General features: G+C 58.1%; 1 protein-coding gene across 3 annotated transcripts; it reads left to right on the forward strand.

Annotated features, from left to right (window-relative positions):
- Positions 1 to 275: 275 nt before the first annotated feature.
- On the forward strand, positions 276 to 12,164 carry TBX1 (T-box transcription factor 1). Of its 3 annotated transcripts, none has more exons than XM_082773782.1 (8): positions 276 to 396; positions 1,719 to 1,847; positions 6,058 to 6,159; positions 7,254 to 7,425; positions 7,622 to 7,777; positions 8,893 to 8,960; positions 9,156 to 9,256; positions 9,831 to 12,164. In XM_082773782.1, the coding sequence occupies exons 1-8, from the start codon at positions 341 to 343 to the stop codon at positions 10,274 to 10,276; spliced, it is 1,230 nt and encodes a 409-aa protein (XP_082629908.1). In that variant the 5' UTR covers positions 276 to 340; the 3' UTR covers positions 10,277 to 12,164. The 3 variants fall into 3 exon arrangements, with proteins under 3 accessions (XP_082629908.1, XP_082629906.1, XP_082629907.1); XM_082773780.1 differs by lacking the exon at positions 276 to 396 and adding an exon at positions 2,975 to 3,383 and having other exon boundaries at positions 1,718 to 1,847; XM_082773781.1 differs by lacking the exons at positions 276 to 396; positions 1,719 to 1,847 and adding an exon at positions 2,829 to 3,383.
- Positions 12,165 to 17,732: the final 5,568 nt, after the last annotated feature.

Here is a 17,732-nt window from a genome sequence, read left to right on the forward strand (position 1 = left end):
ATGTACGAGTAGTCTAGATTTTTCTCTGCAAATATTTTTACCGCATCCAAAGATAATATTTCAACAGAAGAATCAAGCCCCGCAGGCTACAGACAGGGCAGCTATATATAACCCGCTTGCTCACTCGGGCTCTCGGCGCACCGCTCGGGTTATGCAAGCCCCGGTGCGGCGGTAGCCACCGGCGCGCCCCACGGCTCCGCCCGCCCCGTCGGGGGCAGCTCCCCCGGGACTTCGCCGCGGCCGCCCGACGGAGCCACCGGCACCGGCACCGGGGCCGGGCCGGGGACAGGGGCCCGGGGCCGGGCCCGGCGGGGCGGGTGAGCCGCCTGGCCCCGCGCCGATGCGGAGGACGGGCCCGGGGGACGCGGCGGCGCTCCGAGGGGCCGGTGCCGGGCGGTGAGTAGCGAGCGCCTCGCCGGGACAACGCCGGGGACCGGGGACGGCGGCCCCCGAGCCAGGCAGGTGCTGCCGCCACCGCGGGCTCTCACGCCGGGCCGCGCAAGGGCTCGCCTTGTGCCCCGCCGCTTGCTTTCCGTTTTCTGCGCTTTTGAAATGTATTTTGGTATTAGTATTCTTTTTTATGGGCGAAGGGAACGCTCCAACGCCTGCGTGCGACTCGGGGCTCTGGTGGCCCGGGGCTTGGCTTCCCAGGGCTCCCAGCCCGCACGGCCGGGGCTACCGGCGGCACCGCTCCCGCAGCGCGCCCCGACGGGCAGCCCCCGCGGCCACCGAGCCCCGGGCCGGGCCGGGGCAGCCCGGAGCCCCGCGGCGGCTGGGTGCCGGAGGAAGGGAGCAATCCCCTTCTGGTTCCCGGACATCCGCAGCGTGACGCCGGGCTCGGCTCGGCCCGGCTCGGCTCTTCCCTTCCCTTCCCTTCCCTTCCCGTCGGCCGGCTCCCGGCGCCGTGATTGACACCGGCGGCCCCTCCGCCCGCCCCGCGGCACATCCCGGCCCTCCCCGGCGGCCGCTCGCCGTGCCCGGGAGGCGGGGAAGGGCCTCCCCAGCCCTTTGACACCGTCTCGGCAGGAGTTTCACTTCGCTTTCGCCGCCGCCGCCGCCGCTTCTGCAGGCAAACACCCCCGGCTTCCATGTGACGCCTCCCAGCCGCTGAACGGGGGAAAAGCGCCTCCAAGGGAGCCACTGTCCCTGCGTGCGGGGGGGCACGGGGGGGCAGGAGCAGGAGGTGGCGGCTGGGGGAAGGGAAGAGAGGAGAGAAATTAATAAACTGCACAGAGAGAAGTTGTGGGGGAGAGAAACTGAGACCCCGGGGAAGGAATTCGGGGCGTTATTTATTTGTCTCCCCCCCCCCCCCGCCCCAATCCCCTGTCCCCAGCAGGGCTCGGTCCGGGCGCTGCAGCGCTCGGCGCTGTCCGCACAGGGCCCCGGGGCAGATTTTTGCTCCTCAACGCCTTTCCCGAGGGGGGGGCAGAGGCTTTGGGTTGTTTTCTTTTTTTTTTTTTCTTTTTTTTTTGTTTGTGTGCGTTTTTTGTTGTGTTATTTTTTTTAGCTCCCCTCCCCCCTGTGTGGAAGGAGGGGGGGTCCCGCTCGCACCTCCCTGGATGGTGCGCTAGAAAGGAGGGGAGTGAGGGGCGGGAGGGGGGGGCTCGTGGTGGGAGGCTGCCGCGGCTGCCGCTCCTGCATTGGTGTCTCCCCTATGGACGAAAACAGCCCTCTGTCTCCCAAGGCAAATGCTTTCAGTATCGCCTCTCTGATTTCAGTCGCCGCCGCCGCCGAGCGAGCAGGGAAGGGAGCGCTGGAGGAGCGCCGCGGTGGCCGCAGCGCGCCCGCCGGCCCCGCCAGCCGCCCGCCGAAGATGCACTTCAGCACCGTCACCAGGGACATGGAAGGTGAGCGCCCTGCGGGGAGCCGCGACCCCCCGCCCGCCGCCCGGCCGACGCTCTGAACGCCCCCCGGCCTGACGGAGGGGCCGGGAGCCCGGCCTGCCCCCGCGGGGCCGCTGCCGGGGGCTCGCAGCGGTGCCCCCCACCCCCGGCTCGGCCGGGACGGGGCCGAGGCTCTGCCCGCGGAGCATCCCCGACGGCACCGGCCGTGCCCCGGGCTGCGGCGGGCCTGGGCTCGGCTCCCGCCGGCTCCGCGGCCCCTGCCCGGCCCGGGGGCTCCGCCGGAGGAGATCCCAGAGACCGCGGGGCCTGGAGCAGCCTCGGGGCCTCGGAGGGGACCCGGAGGAGCGCGCCCGTCCCCGGGGCGGCCCTGTGCTGCGCCGCGGGGCCCGCTCGGGCCGGCGGCCGGGGGCTGCGCTCCGGGGCCGTGCCGGGGGCCCTGGACCGAGCCCGGAGCCTTGCGCTGGGCCCCGGCCGCCCCCTGCTCTCGCTCGGGGATGCCCACACGGGGGGGGATTTGCCAACCCCGCTCCTCCTGCCTCTGGCAGCCAAGGCCCCGCGGCTCCAGAGCGAGGGACTTTACCTGCAGCACCGGCACTACACGGAAATAAGAACCGGTTTCGTTCTTTTTTTTTTTTTTTTTAATTTTTTCCCCTCCTCCTTTTTTTTTTTTTTTAAAAAAAAAAAAAGAATTTGGGGGAGGGGGGGAAGGGGAATTTGCTTTGTCCCATTTCGCGTGCGGCGAGGGAGGCCTTCTGCAGAGATAACACCGGCAATGCACCGCCGCGGCTCTTGGCAGATCTCTCGGGTTTGCAGAGAAAAAAAAAAATAAAAAAAAAAAAAAGGGGGGGGAAAAAGCGCCGAGGCAGGCAGGCAGGCAGCGGGAGCAGCGAGCTCCCCGCCTGCCCCGGGGGGAGCGGGGCCGGGGCCAGGCGAAGCGGGAAGGGGGAGGCGCCCCGCTGGGCCGGGCGCGGGGCAGCGGCGGAGGCGGAGGGCACCCCGCGGAGCGGCGCGGAGCTGGGGGGAAAGCGGTTGCCGGAGCGGAGCCCTGACCGCCTGCCTGTTTTTTGGAATGATTTCAGCTATCTCCAGCCCCTGGCTCACCCAGCTGTCCCATTTTTGCGATGTTGCAGCTTTCACGGCCAACAGCCTGAGCAGCCTGAACGCCTCCGGGGGGTACCACCTCTCCCCCTCCCCGGGGGACCCGTACGGACAGCATGAGCCGCCGCACTACGAGCCCTGCACGGCTCAGCAGCACCCGCACCCGCCGCCCCAGCCCCAGCACGGCTACCCCTTCGGCGGGGCGGCGGCGGCCGGCCCCAACCCGCCGCCCCCCGGCCCCGAACCGCCCGAGGGCGCCGGGGGAGCCGCCGCGGGACCCGCCGCCGTCTCGGGCTGCTCCGCGGGGGCGGCCGCCGCGGCCAAGGCGCCGGTGAAGAAGAACCCGAAGGTGGCCAACGTCAGCGTCCAGCTGGAGATGAAGGCGCTGTGGGACGAGTTCAACCAGCTGGGCACCGAGATGATCGTCACCAAGGCCGGCAGGTCAGTGCGGAGCCCCGGGCGGCCGCGGGGTTGCCGTCGGTTGACCTTCGGCCTCTTACCCGGGGAGAAATTGGCGAGCTCCCGCGGCCCCAAGGCCTCCGGTGCTGCGGGGAAGGGGCGGCGGGCGGCGGGCAGGGCCGAGCCGGGCCGGGCCGGGCCGTGGAGGCTCCGCCGCGGGGTTTCGCCGCCGCCGGGAGGGCGCCGGGCGCCGGCTCTCGGTTGTCCCGCCGGGGATTTAAAGGCGGCCCCGTCCCCGGAGCACACGGACCTGCCCGGGGCGGGCAGCAGCAGAACGGGAGGAAGAAAAAAAAACAACACCCGACCCGCACCCGCGCAGTACCTGTAACTGGATAAATGCTGAGCACGGGCACAACTTTTCCTTTCGGCGGGGACTGCAAACAGCCCCCGGCTCAGGCGGTTTTAAACCTCAAAGCGCCCTCCAGGCCGACCGCACTTCCCGAGGAGCGGGGAAGGAGCGCGGCACAGCCCGGCCCGGCCCGGCTCGGCCCTGCGCGGCCACGGCGGCTCCGCTGCGCCCCGGCACCGGGACCGGGAGCTCGCTCCCGGCCGGGCTGCACAGGATGGGGCCGCGCTGGAAGGGAGCAGAGCGCGTGGGGGGGTGAAGAACGGTAATTGTGCTAATTACTGCGGTTAATTGCGATCGCCGGGGCCGCAAGCGGAGAGCTGCGGAGGGCTGCGGGCAGACGCTGCCTCCTGGGGGGCGAGCTCGTCGTTCCCGTGATTTAAAGCGATCCCGTCTGGGGGGAGGAAAGCAAAGCAAAGCAACCAAACCAACGAACGCCCCGGTGGCTGCTCTCCGTGAGCCCCGGGAACGGCTGCAGCGGCCGGGGCCGCTCGGGAACGGCCCAGCCACAGCGGCCGCGCGTCCCCTCCGCCGATGGGGAGGGTCCTGGGGGTGCCAAAACTTAAATATATTTATAGGCAAATATTTGCGTATTTTTTTAAAAAATGCAGCGATTTCCTCTAACTAAACAAACTAAACAAACCACCGCGGCGCCCGCCGGAGGAGCAGCCGCCGAGGGGCCGGCCGCGGCTGCGGGACCCCGGGCGGCATTTCCCGCAGCCGGTGGCCGCCCGGCGCCGGGCCGTGCCGCTCGCTGCCGCCGGGCTCGGCGCTGCCTTCCTCAGCGGAAAAGGTCGGCCAGGCTCCGGGCGGACGCTCTCTGCAAACAGGAGCCCTTCGCTCTGCCTTTCTTCGCTCTCCCGAGGCAGCGGGAGGGTCGCCCGTAGCCGACTCCGAAAGGGCCCCTGAAGGAGCGAAGTCGATTTGAATCGCGGGTTTTCTTCCCCCTTCTTCTTCGTTTATTTTATGATATCGACAAATCTCCAGGCAGGCGGATAAAAACAGGAGAAAATGGGGTAAAAACGGCAGGAAAAGGCTTGGGGAAGGCGCTGCGAAGCCTGTTCTCTCCCAGCGCCTCTGGGCCGGCCCTGCTGTTTGTCTAGGTGGGTCTTATCAACTCGGGTTGTTTGTTTTAAAACTTCGTTTTAAAACAAGAAACACCGGAACTGGAGCTAATGGGGGCTTTTACACCTTTAAAAATAATAATAACAGAGGAAGCTATTGGAAACGTCCTCCAGACTTTACTAAGGCGTTACTGAGAAGGAGACCCCGCTCCCCGTCCCCGCTGCTGCTGGCGGGGCCGGGCCGGGGATGCCACGGCCGCGGGGAAAGGCAGAGGAAGGCAGGGGCAGGCAGCCTCTCCTCGGCGGCAGGGAGCAGTACGCAACCAAAACGGTCCCGGGGAGGTGCGCAGCAGCCCGGCCGTGCGCCCCGAGACAGAGCCGGGGGGGCCTGCTGGTACCCGCTGGTGACCGGATTGCTTTTGCGGGCGGCGGCTTCAGTTTGGTTTTTCAACGGCTGCAGCCCCCCTTCCCGAAATGCCGCCCGCCGCTGCTCGCTTTGTTTCCTACTCGGGGAAATCCTCACGGAACCAAACGGAAGCCGCAGCCAGCGCCGGCGCTCGGGCGCATCTTCGGCGGGTCCCGGTGGGGAGCCGTGCGCCCAGCCCGGCCCCTGGCCCCACTCCCACCGCAGCCCCTCGGGGGAGCCGTGCCCTCCCCGAGCCCGGCACCCGCGGCCCCAGCCCGGCCACCTCCCCGGGGGCTGCGCGGAGCAGCGCGGGGACAGCCCCGGGGCCGCCCTGCCCAGCGCCCGGCTCCTTCTCGCCCCGCTCCTGCTGCAGAGCTGCGGGGACCGGGAGGGGGCTCGCTGGGAGATGCCGGTTGCCCTCCAGTTCCTACCAGCCTGGGGGCTTCGTTTGCCCCTCCGGGCTGGGGGAGGTTTTGTTCTGTGTGCAGGGGCTGCGCTTCTCTTGTGGCTGCAGCTTTAAAACTGCGCCAATTTTGGAGGGGTAGAAACGGGAATTTGGTTCCCTGGGGTCGCCCGCAGAAGGGCCCGGCTGTGCCAGCCCAGGGCCCTAACCTGGCTCAGGTGTGGGTCCAGGGTAGGGGCAATGCCTCTCATCAGCCTCAGTTCAGATCAGCGGGAAAAAGGGGAAAATCCAGAGTGAGGAATTATGCCCCTGCCCTCCTCTCCCCACCCGTGGGGCTTCCGCAGCCGGCCCCAGCACCCTCGTGTGCCCCCTCGGGGCTCCCTGTGGCCCCTCAGCTCGGCTCAGCTCAGCTCTCCCTTCTCTCTGCTCTGCGGCAGGCGCATGTTCCCCACCTTCCAGGTGAAGATATTCGGCATGGACCCCATGGCTGACTACATGCTCCTCATGGATTTTGTCCCTGTGGATGACAAGCGATACCGGCAAGTACCCCGCTCCTGCCTGCCGGGACAAGTTTTGGGTTGGGGACCCCCCCTGACCTCCTGGGCTTGTGCACAGCGACTGCAGCACCCAGACGCAAGCAGGGCAGCCAAAAGCGCGGGGCTCAGTGCTGTCCTGCCCAGGACAGCCTCCCCACCCCGCTGCTCCGCCACTGCCCCACGCAAAAATCCCCCCAGGGGCTGCTTGTGCCGGCTGAGGAGCTCGCTTGCCGGGCGCTGGGGTGAAGAGAGCGGGTTTTGTTCGCAGGGAAGGCACCGGCTGTCCAAGCCACAAAACCCTCCCCTTGTTTCCAGCAGCAGCATAGGAAGGCCTCGGAAACGGGCGAGTCGCAAGGCAGAGATGCGGTCTGATTTGCAACCCCTTTAATTTTAAGACAGTGAAAGGCGCATTATGTATTTAGCTTCAGATCAGGACGCCGAGCAGGCAGCGCGCGTAGGAATCGCAGGTCCGATATATAAATATTTAGACAGATATCCAAATTCTCAGGGCGTCCTAGAAATGTTTGCTTGTCAAGGGAAGTGGGATATATAACATCCAATTGAGTATATCTTTAAAAAGTAATGTTTCTGCTCGAGTCCAATGGTGTCTAATTCCCGCTGTGCAAACACTGGCTTTTAAAGTAAACACGTGTATAGAAGATTGGTTTCTCTGTTTTAAATGTTACTGTTGAATACGGACTTTGAAAGAATGAAACAAGGCTGCTAAACTCTGGACCTGCTATTAATCTGCACATAAATTTCCACTCTTCGCTTAGAGCCAGAACATTACTGTATAGAGAGCTCCCTTTCACTTTTTTTTAGAGGAAGGGGGAGCTTTTGTGGCTTCTCTCCCCAGTCTGTACAGGTAGCTATAAATTTCCTGCGTCCCGCAGATTTCTCTCCCGCCAACTCCATCCCCGTCAAACGCGATTTCTCTCCCCGCAACCTGACCGGCTGTCGGGAGCCTCTTCCTCTCCTTCCCGGGACCAGGGGCTACCCCCAGGCCGGGCTCCTCGGGGGTCCCCAAGCGCTGCAGCCCGGGGGGGGTGTCCGGGAGCACCACGGGCCGTGGCTGACGGTGCCCCCCTTGCTGGCAGGTACGCCTTCCACAGCTCCTCCTGGCTGGTGGCCGGCAAAGCCGACCCCGCCACCCCCGGCAGGGTGCACTACCACCCGGACTCCCCGGCCAAAGGGGCGCAGTGGATGAAGCAGATCGTTTCCTTCGATAAGCTCAAACTGACCAACAACTTGCTGGACGACAACGGGCATGTAAGTGTTCCCGAGGGGAGGCGACGAGCCCCGGGGGCTCCCCGCGCCCTGGTTCCCGGGGGGCCGCTGCCCGCACCCCGGTGTCCCCGCGGGGCTCAGCGCCCTGCCCCGGGCAGGGGGGACCGGGGGCTGCGCTCTCCTCTCTCAAAGCTCCGCCTGGATCAGTTATTGTCTCCTTGCTCGTTTTATCATTCAGATCATTTTGAACTCCATGCACAGATACCAGCCGCGTTTTCACGTGGTCTACGTGGACCCCCGGAAAGACAGCGAGAAATACGCGGAGGAGAACTTCAAAACCTTCGTCTTTGAGGAGACGCGCTTCACCGCCGTGACCGCCTACCAGAACCACCGGGTGAGGCGGCAGCGGGACCGGGGCGCTGGGGGGGAGCCCCAGAAGCGCAGGCAGGGGCGCTTAGGGCCGGGGCAGTGCCGGGAGCCGGGCAGGAGCTGCGCCCCGAGGCAGCGCTGGCCCCCTTGCTGTGTTCCCTGGCCCGGGGGCAGCTCCCTGCGGCTGTAAACCCGAGAACCGGGCTCGGGCTCGATGGGAAACTGGAGGCTCCCCGCTGCGGGATGTCACTATTTGTTTGGCTAAATCTGTGATTTTGCTTCTCCGGGCTCGGTCTGTTCCCGCTCAGAAAACAATATATTTAAAACCGAACCAACCCGTCCCCCAAACTGATGCAGATTTTTGGGCAGCGCTTAATCCAATTGCTCCTCTAAATCGCAGCCTAAGGAGCAGGAATCCCAGCCGTGATCACAACCACAGTTTGTGAGCAGAGGCTTTTCAGCGCTGACCCAGCTCTGCGCTGATGCCACAGGGACTGTCCCCAGGGCTGTCCCCAAGCAGCCGGGGCCGTGCCTCGCTGCACCACCACTCCGGGCATGCCGGGGCCCCTGCGGGATGCTGCGGCCGGGCCGGAGCAAGGCTGTGCCTTTAAGGGGCTCCGGAGTCCCTCCCCGGCTGGCATTTGCCTGATGGCTCCGGACAGCTGCTCTTTCTCTCCTGCTTTCTATCAGTTTGACCTCTAAGGCTGGAACTGTCACGGAGGGGCTTAAAGTTTGTTTTTCAACCCATTCCGGAAACTCACAATCACATACTTTATCCATGGATTTGCTTAAATATAGAAAATGTCCTGCCTTCTCCCCGGCGAATTAAATAAATACATAAGTATGATTTATCCAGTGATTTGTCTTAGCTGCTCCGGTGGTGACCCATATAATGTGGCATTCTCTTACAAGTGCATTTACACAGCTTTTGCAGCCGCCTCTCCCTTTGCCTTGAACTCGTATTAGGTGGCGTCCTGTCCCGCGTTTTCTAATGGGGAATGCACATGGTTGTGCCGTGGCAGGGAGCGCCCGGCTCCATTAAACCGGGCACCGCTGGCTCCCGGAGCTGCTCAGAGACACGCTCGCTAACATAGTTGCCCCGTGTTCCACTTTGAGACATTTCCCACCTTCTCCTTACAGATCACGCAGCTGAAGATCGCCAGCAACCCTTTTGCCAAGGGATTCAGAGACTGCGACCCTGAGGACTGGTAAGGCTGTGTCTTTGATTACTGCTAGCCCCCTTCTCACCGAGCGTAGCGTGCACCTGCCCAGTGCACCTTTGCACAACACTTTTCATGGTGTTTGGGTGCCGCTGGGTCAGCTCTGTTTGCTGGCAGCAAGGCTGTAGGTATTCACTTGGCAGGACCACTGCCTCCGTATTACTTCTCCCCTCCTTCTTCTAGGCCCAGGAATCACAGGCCGGGGGCCCTTCCTCTCATGAGTGCTTTTGCCAGATCGCGGAACCCAGTGTCCTCCCCTGCGCACCAGAACGGCACAGAGAAAGGTGAGCACCCTCCGGGGCCGGGCCAACACATGTCCTCGGGGCCAGCCTCGCTCGCCGTGCTGGTGTGCAGCTGCCCTTGCTCCTGAGCGTTGCACTACCACATATTTTTTAGACAAAGCCAGCCACCTTTTTACCCTAACTCCCCTTTCTTAGGTGTAAAGCTGTCGTGCTTCAACAGCTTTGCTGCTTTAGAGAACAACAGCTTTTTATTTATTTAGTGAGTCCCACCTGGGGTTCCCGGGCTGCCAGCTCTGCTCCTCACGGTGCCCGTGCCCTCTTGGCACACGCCAGCAGCGCGTCGGGGAGCTGCCGTCGGGTCACCCAGCTCCCCCTGCCCACCGCCCCCCCCATCACACACACACACACCCAAGGCCCCTCTCCCGCAGCCACCGCGGGCCGCCTCTATTTATTCAGCGTTGCACAACCGCGGCGATGCCAGGCGTGTCGCGGCAGCTCCCTTTGTGGCGGCCGGGAGGTCCCGTCCCACCCTGCGGGGGCCGGGGGGGGCTCTCCCCGCTCCCATCTCCCAGCTCACCCTCTCCTCTCCTCTCCTCTCCCCGCCTGCCCCCCGCAGACGCAGCCGACGCCCGCCGCGACTACGAGCGGGAGGCGGCCGCCGGGGCCCCACTGCACGCCGAGGCCGCGCACCAGCAGCTCCTGGCGCGGGTGCTGAGCCCGGCGCTGCCCGGCGGAGGAGCGGCAGCAGCAGGAGGAGGCGGCGGCGGCCTGGTGCCCCTGGGGGGCGGCGGCGGGCGGCCCAGCCCCCCCCAGCACGAGGTGCGGCTGGAGGCCGGCGAGGCGCTGCAGCAGCACCCCTACAAGTACCCGCCCGCCGCCTACGAGCACTACCTGGGGGCCAAGAGCCGGCCCGCGCCCTACCCGCTGCCCGCCATCCGCGGCCACGGCTACCCGCACCCGCACCACCCGCACCACCACCACCACCACCACCACCCCGTCAGCGCCGCCAACGTCTACCCGCCGCCCGCCGGCCCCGCCGCCTACGACTACGGGCCCCGGTAACGCCGCCCGCCCCCCCCGGCCGCCTTCCTCCTCCTCCTCCTCCTCCTCCTTCCCCGGCCCCGCGTGCCGCGACCGTTAAACGGCCGCTCCCCTCAGCCGCCTCCTTCCCGCCTTTCGCTGTCGGCCCGCCCTGCGCGGGAGCTGATAGGCCGGCTCGGTGATTGACAAGCGGCCAGGCCAATGGCGGGGCGGCGCCGCGTCCGCTCCGCCGTGAGGGGGCCGGGCTGTGAGGGGATGGCCGCCGCCTCCCGGCGCTCAGCGGAGCCCCCCGGGCGTTGTCCCGCCGCGCCCCGCTCGGGGCTGAGGTGCCGGGGGAGCGGCGAGGTGCCGGGACCGAGGCCCCGGCCCCGAGGGCGGTGCGAGGCTGGCCGGGGCGGCGGCGGGCCTCGGGAAGGGGCCTCGCCTGCACCAACTGCCGGCAGCCGGCCCGGGATCCTCGGGCTCACCGCGGGGGCTGCCGGAGGAGACTGTGAAAGGACACAGAGTTTAACCTAAGGGATCACTTGGAATCGTCACTGTAAGCGCTGCGCCCCGCTGCTGAGCTGCCCGGCAGCGCTGGGCCTCACCCGGCGGGCCGAGCAGCGCTGGCGAGGCCGCGGCCACCAGCACAGCCACGAGCTGCTCCCCGCTCTCCCACCAAGGTGTAAAAACGAGGCTGGGGGTGAGGGGGGCGTCCCCGCGGGGTGTTCGCAGCAATAGGTTGTGGTCTGGCTGCTTCCCGAGGCAGCCTCACGACACTGCCTTCCTACATCCTGCACTGAGCTCCTGGTGCTCTCCCACTGAGAGGTGCCTTTTAGAGGAAATGGGCAGCTTTTCCCCCTTGTATTTGGTTCACCCAAACTGCAGTAGTCCCAAAGCACCTATTCTGCACCTACCTGCTTGCTGCATTTCCTCTTAAAGTTGGTAAGTACTTTTTTTTTTTTTTTTTTTAAACTATCTCCTTCAGCAGTCTTTCCTTACATGTTGGAAAGATGGACCTGTTCATCACGGTTTACTCCAGTGATGCGTTTTGAACAGTTGGCTGGTGTTTTTTTATCAACTGCTCATCGAATGTCAGACATGTTGTGTTCAGAGAAGGTATAGAACAGCTCCTCAGCTGTGTTGGTATACAGTATTATGAACACTCTCCCAATTCTTCCACGTGATTCTATGAAAAGAAGAGGGGATATTTTTCTTCTGAGTCCTCCATTCGTCCATATTTGTGCATTTTAACAATAAACTCCGCAACTGTTTGATATCTTTTAAAATATAATCCCTTTGTGCAGGTGGCAGTGTTAATAGCAACATTTATTCTGTCTCACAGTGGGCATTGGGCTTCCAAAACTTTTTGGAAGGATTTAAGAAGGGGTGCAGGATAACATGAATATTTTATGTGTATTTTTTTTCCTGTTATAAAAAATATATCTGGATCCATGAAAAAGACTTGTGCAAGAAATATGTATTTTATTTGACATTTGCAGTGAATTGTGAGATTCTTAGTGTCTGACTAAACCATAATTAATGTTCTCAGAAAGGTTGATGTAAAATAGCCTTGTGCTTGTTATTGGTCAGTGGGAAAAGGCTCTCTGATGTGCTCTGTTGCTTTGCCACTGTTATTTCAGAGTATTCAGTTATGATTTGTTATGTGTAAACGGATTAGTGCCAAAGCTTTGGTCAAACGTTTAATGAAGTTGTTATATTTATTATTTCTTTCAAAGATTATACAAATGCTTTTTTTTTTTTTCCTGTTAGTTCCAGAGTAGGGAAAAAGTGAAGACAACCAAAGAATCATAGCTGCAAACAGTGTAGATAATTGTAGATATTTGTAGATATATGTAGATAATCTTATTATGTTTAAATTGAAAAGACGTTGGACAGTGACATTTATAAATGCTTTTCCTCTTCTTTCCTTCCGTCTCTTTATGTTTGGTTACTTGTGTTTGTTGGTCAGTTTGCTCTGAAGTCTAAACCTCCCCTACAAAATGAGGCCATTTAAATAAGGAGGGATGCTAAACTGGTGTTTGAGGAGTTGTTTACCCTGAGCAAACAGTGAATCTTCCCAGCGATTGCTCCCTCCCTGTTCTCCCCCTGGTTGCTGGCGATCTGTCATTGTGCAACAACATGCAGGGTTGGGGGTTCAAGTTGGGAAGGATATGGTACGCTTCTATTTGTGTTTGTTAGCACTTGTTTTCTTTAAACATACATAGAGTGCCGCAAGAAGTGCCACTGGCTCTCAGTACACACCTTTTCAAACCTATTTCTCTGCAAGAGCTGAGAGGACCAAATGACCCAAGACACCAGGACTAAACTGTGCTCTTGCAGAAAGTGGTGCAAGGTTCCTGCCTTGACTGTAGGAAGCATAACTTAACTCCTTTAGAAGAAAAGAAAATCACAGAACTTCTGCCTATGGCTGTGGTTGCTCAGGATCACTACCCCATCCTCTGGGCTGGAAGAACCACTACAGGGAGTCCTGTACTGAGTGGGAAGGAGAGAACATGCAACTGTGTCAAGACTCACGGTTTTAACTGTGAAAATGGTATTTCTACCCTTGTGTTTAAGCCATCAGCTGGCAAGGTACCTGTGTTAACATTACACTTGTTAGCAGTCCTTTTTATAACATGTTTTAGTCCCCAAAGCAAGCTACCTGAGGGCTTTGACCAGCGTTTTGTCCTTGCTACACCTGTCTCACTGGGTGGGAGTGTTCCAGAGATGGGAAATGCACAGGATTATTTTTCTGTCACAACAAAAAAATTACAACAAACACAAAAAAAATCTCGTAACACTGCACATTGGGCAGCAGAAGCCTTACGAAAATCACAGAAAAGCTGTAATGCTTTAATTTCATGTTACCTGTCAGGCAGTTAGTCAAGATGTATCGTGTACAGGCCATGCCTTATTTATATGTATTGCAGCTTCTTTTGAAAAATGACTTTGTATGATTTGATTACATGTATGTTTAAACTTCACTCAGTACATGCTGTCACCAAGATCCACGGCACATACTTGAAAGAAATCTGCAGCGTTTCCAGACAATCCTTCCACTTACGGTTGCCTCAAGTCACACGGAACGCTGTATATTTAAAAGCTGCTAGTAAAACAGGCCCAAGCACCAAGGTTACAAGCATCCGTTGTTTCTCCCAAAGAGGGCTAGGGAATAAATTAGCCGTGTGGCTCCACTTGCCAAAGTTACATGCTGAATTTACTGATTGCTCCAAAGGTCTGAAAAACACATCACTCACTCCAGTGGGTAAATAAAGAATTAGGCACTCTCAGGTGAAACAAGGGAGATGTTTGCTTGATCACTTACCCAAACAAAGGGGATACCCTAGGGTTTGGGGGATTTTGTTGTTTTTCATTCCTAGTAAATCTGACTAAATTAAATGTAGGATTAAGAGTGTGGGGGTAAGACTTCAGTGTGCTTGCAGCGTTCATGCATGCTGTTCACACTCTTCATGGATGTTGTTTTTAATTTTTCTTTCTGTTCAGGGAGACCCTAGAAATGCTCTGGATGAATGGTGAAGGGGGTCACCAGTAGTTGCCCCTCAGTCTCCGTGGGGGCTGGGATCTCTTAAGGCAGTCTCAAGCACCCACATGTATGGCCATTGCCAGGAGAGCACCTACTTTGGTTTCCTCCATGCTGCAGTGTGTGCAGAGTGACTCAGGGACAGCGCTAGGAGTGAAACGTCATTTTGCAGCCACTGGGTCAGGCTGTGTGAGATGTGGCCTGGGTTTGGTTTGGGCACTGCTTTTTCTGTACCAGTGTGGAGCCTTGTAGGTTTTTTCCCAGCCTGGTCTGATGGTGAGATCCAGCTATATGGCCACAAAGAGTAAATGTTCACCTGCAGAATCAGCTGTGTGTGTGGTGGGATTTGTGCTTCTCACGGAAGCGCTGATGGTCTTTATGTCCAGACTTCTGCCCACCATGAGCAGAGCCCTGCCCCCAGCATCCATAGTACTTAGATATTCGTGGCTCTTGCTGGATTTCTGTTTATTTCTCCCACATTGCAACCTTTACCAGGATGCAACAACCCTGGAATAGCTTTCTGTGTTCCCCCCGTCTCTGCTCCATTTCCCCCAAATAAAGACATTATAAATGAGCGTTAGGCTCAAGCGATGGCAGGCACCCTCAGCCCTGAGGCAAGGGATCGTAGCCTGTTTGTGGGCAGCTGGCACAAAGCAAAAAGGGTGCACTGTAAATCCCAGGTTCTTGGTGCTCCCTGCATGGCATCTGGCTCCTGCCATGCCTCGCTCCTCTGTGGAGGGAATGCGGGGGGCCGATGCCATGGGACTACTTCCTGCAGCAGCCCCCCCGCAGAAGGTAGGCCAAGGCCTGGAGCACAGCCGTGCTGCTGTGCCAGTGGGGCAGGTACACTCTGCTGGACTGCTGGCATGACGTTCCCCCCAAGTTCCTCCATTCCAGGCTCCCCTTAGCTCAGCAGCCCCCTGTAAGCCAGGGCAGGTGTTCTGGAGGGCAGGGAGAGTTTCCCATGCGCTGGGGATGAGCCATGGCACTGAGGCTGCATGACTCTGGGTCACCTCTGCTGGCACGCAGCCCCCCCGGCAGGCCGGTCTCTCCCACCCCAGCAGATGGACTTCAGCTGGTGATGTGTGGGTAAGGGGCAGTCACACCTGGATCTCATCTGAAAGGAATTGGAAAGGCAAGTTTGTGTGCAGTGCAAATTCTGCCTGCATAAAGGGATCCCTGTAGCCATCAGAAGTAAGTTAAGCAGCCACGGGCTGGGTTGGGGCAATAGGCGCTGATTGCTGCAGCCCGGAGGAGCGTTGGAAGAGCTAACGGAGCCGTACCTGCACATCGTGTTTTTGCATCTCTGCCCAAGGAGCTTAACAAGTTGCCGTGAGCCTGCTGAACGTGGCTGGGCTGGAGGGTGGTGAAAGCGGGTGCATGTGCATATGCTCTGGTTCGTTTGGCCTTTCCTCCTGTTCGGTTTCGTGATGGGTTTCAAAGAAACTTTTTTTTTTGCTGGCGGAGCTGGTGGGACAGCGGGTGCGAGGGGCTGCGGGGCGGTGGGTGTGGGCATCCCGGCACCACGGCTCCGGTGCCTGAAGGGCAAGCTCCCTCCAGAGGGAAGAGCTGTGCATCGCACGGGTTAGACGGGGAACACCTGGAAAACGAGCCCTTAAGAAAACATCTGCCTGAACTTGCAAATGGACAGCCAGAGAGAAAAATATCGATTTGTTTAAGAACGCCAGGGTACGATCCTTAAAGGCCACAGGCAGGAATAAGGCAGTGTTGTAATCTGTGGGTTAGAATGGGAGGCTAATCAGCCGGTAGTAATTCAGCTGTTGCTATTAGCCCATGTTAAGTCCAGCCAGCATAGTGGACAAGTTAGTATGCATGTAACGTTTTCTAAACACATGCATTTTTTCCTCAATTATTCCAATTCAATTGATTGGGAAGGTATTTAATTTACAAGTGTTTCACACTAGATGAAAGCAACCATACCCACAGATTTCTATTAATGGCCTTTATCATAAACAGTGCGTGCTTATAAAATGTGTTCTCAATTAAAGCAACAGACACCCATTGTCTGTGGGAAGGACTAGTTAGTGTAGCAGAGGTTTGCTAATCTCCAAGCACGTTATTCCATACTTTGTTTTTTGTCTAATGCAAAAAGCAAGAGCTGGTTTTGAAGGTATACATCAATGAAAAATGCGGACATGTCCCATATTCGCTATACATGTACATGTAAATTCCTGCTTTTCAAAAGCCCATCTCCCTTCAGGAAATCTATGCAAAGTCCTATATATGTTGCATATGCTAGAAAAATGCATTTACTCTCCCCCATTAATGGAAATGACCTATTGTAAATTTACCAAAGATACTATAGTTTTATAAATTGGCCACATATGTCTGTGTAATATATTTATTATATCACATTTCATAGCATTTCTGTTTTATAAAATTCGGCCTTGAGTATGTCACATATGTTTTGCATATATGTGCAATAGTCGGCCAAGTATATCCGAGTAAAGTATGATAAATGTGTTCTTTCCATATGGGAAATTAAATGTTTTTCCAGATTTAAAAAAAAAAAAAAAGCTTTATGAAGAGCAGCCTGTACAAAATAATTACAATAAATCACTCGCTTCTATTTAGGTTGAAATTATAAATTTGAACTTGCAACAAAGTGATTAAGAACAAAAGCCAGATAAGTCCCATTTAGCACTTAATTCGGTAAGGATACCAAGCAGTGCAATGGTGGCGTATGCATTTTCTGGAGTAGTTGCTCCACGGTGTAAAACCGCTGAGGCTTGTATGGCAACTTCCAGCTGATGCTCCAGGGGGATGCTGTAGCTGGTAAAGGCTAGCCTCTCATCACCTCCTTGAGAGGATGAATGTTTCGTGGGGTTTACCTCCCTGAGAAATCAAGTGCCCCTGTAGGGCTGCTCCAGCCTGAGCTGTAGTTACAGCGCTGTGCAACTCCCATAGGAGCTGCTCGTCGTGGTTGTTGGGCGCTGCAGGTGAAAGGGGTATGCTTTACTGCAGCCAGCTATGCGCTCACTAAGGCGGTTCTGTCAGCTCAGGAGGGTGGCACGCTGCTGACGCTGTCATCGTGCCCTGTGCCTGCCAAACAGGCAGTTGCACAAGTGCCTGGCTACTCGGGCTGAAGTCCCTGGGCTGTGTCTGTAAATTGCAAAAGGAAGTTAAAAACAGAACAAGCAACATGTAAGACTTACTGAAGCACATTCATCTAAGGTGCTTGCACTTAGTTTTTTCAATGGCCTCAGCTTGGCTGATGGACAAGGGCCCTGCTTTGGTGTTTGCTTACTTGTTCTGCTTCCTTAGTGCTCCCATTGTCCCTAGTTCTGCTGGGCAGCTGCTTCCCCTTCTTTCTGTGCTCCTCAGGGCAGCACTCAGCAAGCAGGCTGTGGAAGGGCGAAGCCTTCCAGCTCCCAACATCGTAAAAGGGCAGGGGAGGGCTGGTTCAAGGGGAGCACAGCAGCCCTCCTCCCAGGCTGCTTTCATTTGCAAGCTGCCTTACACATTTCTTTTATTTCAGCAAACATGAAGTGAGTCTTTCATTCTATTCTCTCTCCTGCTTGTTGTCAGCTACTTCAAACCAGATGGGCTCAGGAGATAACACTATAAAGACCCAATGTCTCTATTTAGTGTGATGTCAAGTCTGCATGCCATCAAAATATCTGAGCAAAAAATATCTGAAAAGACAATACTTACCATAAGTATTGTGTTAGAAGCAGCCTAGATGCTTTTCTGTGAACACAGTCTATCCATGAATCACTGAGATCTCATATCGGCAACTTTTTAAGTTACCATCAAGACAAATGCCATGTCCACAAAGCCTGCCATGTTTAAAGTTGTAAGGGAGTCCCAGTGCACCAGCCTTCCTCCTACCTGTGTCGGAACATGTTTATAGCAAGCAACGCAACGGGTGCCTGGAAAATGTACCTCCACATGCATGAGACGCCAGAGCTACAGAGCAGGTCTGGCTCAGCA

This window comes from Aythya marila (assembly GCF_965140915.1).
Source record: "Aythya marila genome assembly, chromosome: 17".
Taxonomy (NCBI): Eukaryota; Metazoa; Chordata; class Aves; order Anseriformes; family Anatidae; genus Aythya; species Aythya marila.